This window comes from Phoca vitulina, unplaced genomic scaffold (assembly GCF_004348235.1).
Source record: "Phoca vitulina isolate PV1807 unplaced genomic scaffold, GSC_HSeal_1.0 scaffold48, whole genome shotgun sequence".
Lineage (NCBI taxonomy): Eukaryota > Metazoa > Chordata > Mammalia > Carnivora > Phocidae > Phoca > Phoca vitulina.
Genome location: NW_022589751.1, coordinates 5,983,992 through 5,992,298, shown reverse-complemented (window position 1 = coordinate 5,992,298; position 8,307 = coordinate 5,983,992). Strand labels below are relative to the sequence as shown.

At 38.9% G+C, this 8,307-nt stretch overlaps 1 protein-coding gene across 7 annotated transcripts in view; it reads left to right on the top strand.

Annotated features, from left to right (window-relative positions):
* CPEB3 (cytoplasmic polyadenylation element binding protein 3) overlaps positions 1-8,307 on the top strand; it is a 185,741-nt gene that overhangs the window by 104,958 nt on the left and 72,476 nt on the right. For all 7 annotated transcript variants that reach the window (XM_032432500.1, XM_032432501.1, XM_032432504.1 and 4 more), the window contains one exon: positions 7,423-7,590. In XM_032432500.1, coding sequence (XP_032288391.1) covers positions 7,423-7,590 — 168 coding nt within the window. The remainder of the gene's footprint in view (positions 1-7,422; positions 7,591-8,307) is intronic.

Here is an 8,307-nt window from a genome sequence, read left to right as displayed (position 1 = left end):
CCCCCCCCCCGCTTAGAATGTTTTAAAGGAAATTCCAGACATTATAAGACAGCTATTTTAAGAGGCTTGAGGCAAAATACTGATAAATGCTACAACATTGATAGACTTTGAAAACATTATACTAAGTGAAAGAAGGCAATTACAAAAGATTGCATATTGTATGATTCCACTTTTATTAAATGTCCTTTCTGTTGACACAGAAAGTAGACTAGTGTTTGCCTAGGCCTGAGAGAGTTCAAGGAAAATGGGGAGTGGCTGCTAATGGGTTAAATGGATGAATTGTATGATAGGTGAATTATATCTTCATAAAGCTTTTATTTAAAAAGTGGGCGTAGGTGAGACCCGAAAGGGCTTTGTGTATTTGAGAAAATAGAGACCAGAATGACTGAGATTGGTAGGAGAAAGAGTAGGTTGTATTAAGATGAAGTTGGAGGAAGGAAGGAAATATGACCTTGCTGTGCTTTAGCTCCCGGTAAGGATTTTGAATGTGGTCCAAGTACAAGAGGAAATCTGTGAATGTTTTAAAACAGGGTCAAATGATCAGATTTATGTTTTTAAAAAGCACTCTGGCTACTACTGTTTAAAGTGAAGTGAGAAGACAAATGGGTTGTCTAGTTCAGAAAGAAGGTAATAGTAGTCTAGGCAAGAGATGATGGTGTTTTAGCGTAGAGTGATGGCAATAGAGTTAGAAAGAAATGAACAGATAGAAAGTATATTCTAGAGGGTAGAATGAACCTTTTTTAATGGCATTAAACTGAAGAATTGAATGTGGGAAGTGAATAAGAAGGAAGACTCAAAAACGATGTTCAGCTTCTAGCTTGAGCAATTGGGTGAATTGCGATGCCACATATTGAAATGGGACTGGGAGAGAATAGGTTCAAGGTGGATGTCAAGAGTTCATTTAAAAACACATTAAGGGTGGGGCACCTGGATGGCTCAGATGGTAAACGTCTGCTTTGGCTCAGGTCATGATCCCAGGGTCCTGGGATCTAGCCCCGCATTGGGCTCCCTGCTTGGTGGGGAGCCTGCTTCTCCCTCTCCCTCTACTGTTCCCCCTGCTTGCGCTCTCTGGCTCTCTCTGTCAAATAAATAAATAAAATCTTAAAAAAACACACACACACATTAAGGGGGCGCCTGGGTGGCTCAGTTGTTAAGCGTCTGCCTTCGGCTCAGGTCATGATCCCAGGGTCCTGGGATCGGGTCCCACATCGGGCTCCGTGCTCGGCGGGAGGCCTACTTCTCCTTCTCCCACTCCCCCTGCTTGTGTTCCTGCTCTTGCTATCTCTGTCTCTGTCAAATAAATAAAAATCTTTAAAAAATAAATAAATAAAAATAAAAAAAATAAAAACATGTTAAGTGAGGGTTGCTGGGTGGGCGTGGAGGGATGGGGTGGCTGAGGGATGGACATTGGGGAGGGTATGTACTATGGTAAGCGCTGTGAATTGTGTAAGACTGATGAATCACAGACCTGTACCGCTGAAACAAATAATACATTATATGTTAATAAAAAAATTTTAAAAAGCACATTAAGTTTGTGATACCTAAGAGAAACCCACATAATAATGCCAAGTAAGATATACTTTAATATTTGTATATTAGGGTTTTATGAAAGATTTTTGTGTAATAAAAGGAATTCTGCTCCCAGAGATTTGAAAACCATTCATCTAGGTCAAATCTCTCATTATGTAAATGAGACTCAGATGTGTGAAATGTTTTGTCCAAGGTTACAGAGTAAAGCTGGAACCTGACTATCCTGACTTTCAGGCATTTTTTTTCCTTAGGGGAGTCATGCCTCATAATCCATTAAAAAAAAAAAAAAGCAAAACTCCTAAAGTGACTAATTTCTGAGCTACTTGCAAAAACTAAGATGAAAATGGTCAGGCTTGGAATTTTTGCTGGAGCTGCTGGATTGACCACAGAGGCTTTGATGGGAGCTTAGAGGTGAGGCCTGAGCCACTTTGGCAACCCATCATGGCCAGTGGGCTTTTGTTTCCCCATCATAAGCTGCAGGAAGGGAGCCTCCTAAGTAAGCAAGAGTTTTGGACAAGTCTTCGTGCTTAACTAGTGCTTTGTGGGTTTCTTATTTTGTACTTTTCTTACAAGGCTTCTACCTCTTACAAAGCATTCAACATAGCTTTAAGTTACCTCTACATTCAGAGATTATTTGTTCAATTACTGGACAAAAAACTACATTATGGTTATTAATTGAAAATAAATATCATAAACCAGACCATTGGTGGAAGGGAAAGCCAAATGGCCAAATTGCAGCTGTTGGGAAATATTCTCCTGCTTCTCTTGAAATACTCAATATGAATATTTTACATGGGAAGTATCAGATTCTAAAGCAGACTAATATGCTGGGTACATAAGAATATAATTTTGGGGAAGTAACATGGCTTATTTAAAACGTTTTGGTCTTGGGCAATGTTTTTATTAAAGAAAAGTAGTGTGTTAGAGAGATGGTAGCTAGTGAAGTAGGACCTCTCATGGGACACAATTTGGGTGTAGCCTCTTAAGGTTTCAGTTTCTAGTAACACATATGTGGGAACTAAAATTTTACCAGTCTTCCCAGGGATGATTTGTCTTGGGGGGAATGGATTTATGCCAACCAAATGAATGTACAAATACTAACCTCATGAGGAACCGTGGAAAAACCAGAATACCAATGTTCTAACTTACGGAGATGAATGTAACAGAAGACAATTTTAGTGGCTGATTATTTTTCTACTAGTTTAGGAGTCACAGTGGTACCTCTTCACAGTAGCAAGGTACTAAATTAATTAATAGAATAGTCCTTCAGGAGCTTCTAATTAGAGCATAGGGAAATAGATGGTTTTCAGGCTATGGAAACCAAACGAACCATTCTGTCCACAGAGGAGTAATCTTATCAGTATGATAAAATCCTCTTAACTTCTTTTGGTCTACACTTCTGTCTTTTAAATGCTTCCTACAGGTGTGCCTGGGTGGCTCAGTAGTTAAGTGTCCGCCTTAGGCTCAGGTCATGATCCCAGGGTCCTGGGATCGAGCCCCACATCGGGCTCCCTGCTCCGCGGGAAGCCTGCTTCTCCCTCTCCCACTCCCCCTGCTTGTGTTCCCTCTCTCGCTGTGTCTCTGTCAAATAAATAAAATCTTTAAATAAATAAATGCTTCCTACAGACTTTTTGTTCCATCAGCACTTAAGGCAGTCATATTACAGTATGGTTGACTAGATTATAGATTTTACATTCTGTTCCTGAGGATATACTTTCTTTAACTTGACTGAACTTGGATGTTTCCCAAGACTCCATACACTTCACACAATATCACTTTCAGTGGATGTCTGCTATAGACAGTTAATCTCCATTTTAGTTGCTCTTAAACTTGAGCATAGAGATCACTGGGGAAATTTATTAAAAGTGCAGATTTCAAATTTGAACCCCATGCATTCAGCTTAAGTAGATCTGGGGATTGGACTCAGACCTATAGTCTTAGTTCTTATCCACAGAGAAACATCATATATGTGTGGATTCTTCACAGTTTTATTTCCAAGGGCAACTTTATCACTAAAGTCTGTGGTACTCTAAACACTAATAATAAGAGGTTTGGTTTTAAAACCTTGGCAAGTTTCTTAAGTACCCATAACCAATTTTTAAAACAGTCCAAATTTTTACATTTAACTCTTGCTTTTATTTTCTTTGCCAAAATATTCGGGGAAGCTGTGGTTATGTTGGCCATGCACAAAGGGAGTTCTCTTTGTTCCAGAACATCTTGAATATCTACTACTTCTCCTTCTTCACAGCTCTTGTTCCAGATTTCCTCATCTCTCATCTGGACAGTCCCAGATTTCTTCAGACTCTCACCCCATCCCCTCTTCCCCTGGGTGCAAATTGCTGGTGAAGGTGATGGTAGCTGTTGTAGGATGTGAGGTAGAGGGAATCACATGGTCATAGACGTCTCAGAAAAGTCATTCTGACAGGATGGAAGATGAATTAGATGGGAGTATCAGTCTTCAGGAAGTGAGTGAAGTTTAAAAAAAAAAAAAAAGCTAGTATTAGAAGGAAATATGAAACTTGGAAAACAAGGAAATTTCCTATTGCTTTTATAATATAGAGTATAGAATATAATGTTTGAGCAAATAGAAGCGATAGAAAAGATCTCAATTTTTTTTTCTTTTAAGATTTTTTATTTATTTGAGAGAGAGAGAATGAGAGAGAGCAAGCACATGAGAGGGGGGAGGGTCAGAGGGAGAAGCAGACTCCCTGCTGAGCAGGGAGCCCGATGCGGGACTCGATCCAGGGACTCCAGGATCATGACCTGAGCCGAAGGCAGTCGCTTAACCAACTGAGCCACCCAGGCGCCCAAGATCTCAATTTCTTAGGACATGGTTCCATCTCTTGCCATTCTCACACCTGTGTGCTGTGTTCCGGCATATACTTGCAGCAGCATGTCTTTGCACATACTGTTATCCTTTTTTGGATGCTGCCTCACTTTTAATATTTATTGAATACCTTTTATGTGCCCTCATTAGGACATGAAGATATAGTGGTGAATAAGATTAAATTGGTCCCTGTCCTAATAGAGCTTACAATTTAATGGGGCTGGGGAATGAGATACCAAATAAAAACCCACATGATAGTATAATGGTAATTGGAAAAAGTGTTAGGAGAAGTGCTATGAGTGGATAGAAACAGGAACCTAGCCTAATCTAGAAGTTCAGGAAAGTTCCACCTGAGGAAATGACTTTTCAGCTGAGACCTGAAGGATTAGTGGGAATTAACTAGAAAACTGGGGAGTTGGGAAGAGAGTGTTTATTTGGGGGTAGGGGGAAACACTTTGTCATTAGTGCCTGAGACAAGGAGGAATTATCAGGAAATTCAAAGGAGGTCTGAGTGATTGGAGGAGATGGCAGAGGCCTTATAGTTTACAGTGATGTTTTTATACTTTATCCAAAAACGGTGGGATGTTAGTGAGGGGTTTTAAGGATGAAGGTGAGGAGTGTGGCTATGTGTTCAGATTAATATTTGAAAATGATGACTTGGGCTGTTGTGTGGAGAAAGCATTGTGGGGTTCAAGATAGAAACCAGTGGACTAAATAGGCTGTCATATAGACTTGTTGGAACCCATTAGTTCAGGGCAGAGATGATGACAATCTGGACCCCAGGGATTTAGGACTGAAGATGGGAGAAATGAATGGATTGAAGACTTACTTCATAGCTTGAATTGATAGGAGTTAGTGAGAGTCTATGTGGAGTAAGAAAGAAAAGGAGATCTCAAGGAGGACTCGTAGATTTCTGGATTGAATTAGGTGTGTATAATAGTTATTTCTGTTGAGACTGAAGGGAATGCTAAAGGACCTGGTTTGGAGGGAAAGGTCAACGCTGTTTTGAAAATTCTTTCTCTGTGGATTCTTGTTTTTTACCTTAGAAACCCCCAGCCCCACCAGATTCTGCTCAAGGTGGCCTTACCTGTGAAATCACTCTAAAGGTTTCCGCCTGCCCCATCTCCCATAGGGCAGTAAGTTGTGCTCTTGGTATGGTCTTCTCTTAGTACTTATTTCTCTGTTTTATACTTATGCACTTGCCTATCTCTTACCAGAGTTGATTTCTTTGTCAAGAACTTTCAACTAACTCATACTAGTTTGGTGATTCTAAAATATGGATAAATATTTCTTCAGGTGTTTTCCACTGAGTTATATATGTTAACATTTCTTTTATCTTAAATCCAGGTAATGCTGGATCAATTTATTTTACTGCAGAACTTTTCCCAGCCTTTTGTATTCTAATGTGGATTGTGAATGTCTGGGAAGGTCATAAGGTGTGCAGTATTTTCCAGTATTATTTAGTTGTCTCCCCCCTCCCTGCCCCCAACGGCCTTTGTTTTCTGAGCATCTCATGTTACTAGTGTTGAGGGTAAGAGATGGGGATAGGAGTTTTCTTTGGGAAAGGCTGATTTGGGTGTGTGCCTGTCGCAGAGTAAGCATATAACTCACTGTGGACTCTGTGAAAAGCAAACCTGACAGTTGGGCGAGTACATCTCTGGATGTCTTTGGAAAGGTCATTTTGCCTATAGTTGCTGCAGATCTATTTCTTTTACCCCCAGTGATCAAAACAGACATCAAGGGATGAGAATTTACTGCCTATTGTTTGTTACCCCCAGGCTAAGAAAGCTAGGTGACATGAGGTGACAAATTTTATTCTGTTTCTTTGTAGCTAATCTGGGAAGAGCTGAACAAAAAATTCTTAGATCCTTTTATTTATTAACTCCCAACATCAAAATAGTGCCTTTCTTATACCACCTGGGTTGTTCATAAAATAAACAGTTATATTAGTAGCCATTTTTTGGTAAAAGAAATAAATGTTCAGTATTTTTATAAGGCTATTTATATTCTGTTTTAGAGTTGGCTGTAGTGACACAGAAACTAGGTTTCAGGGAAATATCGATGGGACAGACTAAATGGGGAAGACACTGTTCTTTTTTTGAAGAGTATATGAATTCATTTTAGAGGGGAATTCTTTTTTTCAGAAGTTAGAGTGTTCAAGACAGTTCATTTTTAGAGTGTAACCTAATGGAAAGTTTTATCAGGAACTCACTGACTCAGACAGGAAATATATTTGTTTTTAAACTTAGATTTTATTTTGTAATGCCGGATGGCATTATTGTGTTACGTTTATGAACAGACTCGAACTGCTGGCATCTTTCCTATGGTCACGTGGAATGGGTAGATGCCTTTGCTGTATAAACTCTATTTGGCTATAGAGTTAACAATGAACATAATTTTTTGAGTGATATAAAATACTGCCTAGATTAGTAGGGTAAAAATGTCATAACCACATCTACATCTGTACTCCCACATCTTAATTTATGTGTTCTCATTTATTCGTTCCACCGGTTATTACTCCAAATGTTTATTCCCAAATTGGATTACTTTGGAGTGGCAGGGAAAACTTGATCATCTTTAGTCCTGCTATCAGAGAGGTTATCAGCCTTTGTTATCAGTTTAATATTCCCTCTGCTGTCAGGGCCATCCAGCCTGAACCTTTGAGCAAATAAAAATCTGTGACTAAAGATTACTTTTCCATTTATTTTAAGAAATGTCTGCAGACAGGAAAAATAGCTGCTGAATACCCTTAGTAGCAGTGATAGGGACTCTATGAGTAAAAGGTGGTGATTTTTAGCAGCGAAAACAGCTGTAATTTTTGATGCTTCCTTCTGAGTATCAATCCAGTTATTTCTGTGCTATGTATACCTTTACACAAAAATGATGGTATTGTCTAGGCTCTGAAATCTGCAGTCGCTTATCCTATTGTAAAAATCACAGTTCAGGATACGTTGTTTTTTTTTTTTTTTTTTTTTGTATGATTCACTCTACACTTTGGCTCCTAATAAAGCATTTGTTGTCCAAGAAAATAATTTTAACTGTAGAAACTTCCACATTTGTTTCAGGTCGGTCTTCTCTCTTTCCCTTTGAAGATGCCTTCCTGGACGACAGTCACGGCGATCAATCCTTGTCATCTGGCTTAAGTTCTCCCACTCGTTGTCAAAATGGAGAACGAGTAGAACGTTACTCTAGAAAGGTGTTTGTTGGAGGCCTTCCTCCTGATATTGATGAAGGTACGATGCATTCATTAATGACTTTATAAAAGCCAGGTTTGTTCTTTGTGTGATTTGACCCTGCCTCTCCTCTCCAAGAAGCTTTGGAACATTCCTATTTTAGTGTTTGGAGGATGAAAATATTTGATAGATGGGGAAGTAATAGAGGGTGCATTTCAAGTCTGCTCTTCAAATGTGTTCATACAGGGCAGTCTCCCAGCAGCTTCGTGTTTCCTAGTCATTAATTTGGGGACAAGCTGTAAAATAATAATGAAAGTTAATATTTATGAAATTCTTTATAAGCCCATAATTGTGCTAAGCGCTTCACATTACATTATCTCTTTTAATCCTTATAGCTATCCTTTAAGGCATATCCTACCAACTCCATTCTATAGATAAGGAAACTGAGGATCAGAGAGAGACAGTTTGTCCAAGGTTATATAGCTAATGGTGCAGCTGGCATTCAAAATTAGTCTGATTCCAGAGCTTTTGCTCATGTTCATCACACTATCCCATCTCATATTTTAATATAGGTCTCTATTAATGAAAAGCCCCTTGCCTTAAAAAGAATAAAGACTAATTAGAATTTTTCTTAATAATGTTCTTGAGGTACTGTCGGTCCAAAAGCAAGTTTTCACTAATGCCCAAAGCCAATCAGCACATAGTAGGTTGTCAATAAATATTTGTTGAACGGATGAATGAAATAAAATTGTGACAGTTACCTTAAGGGAAAAAACA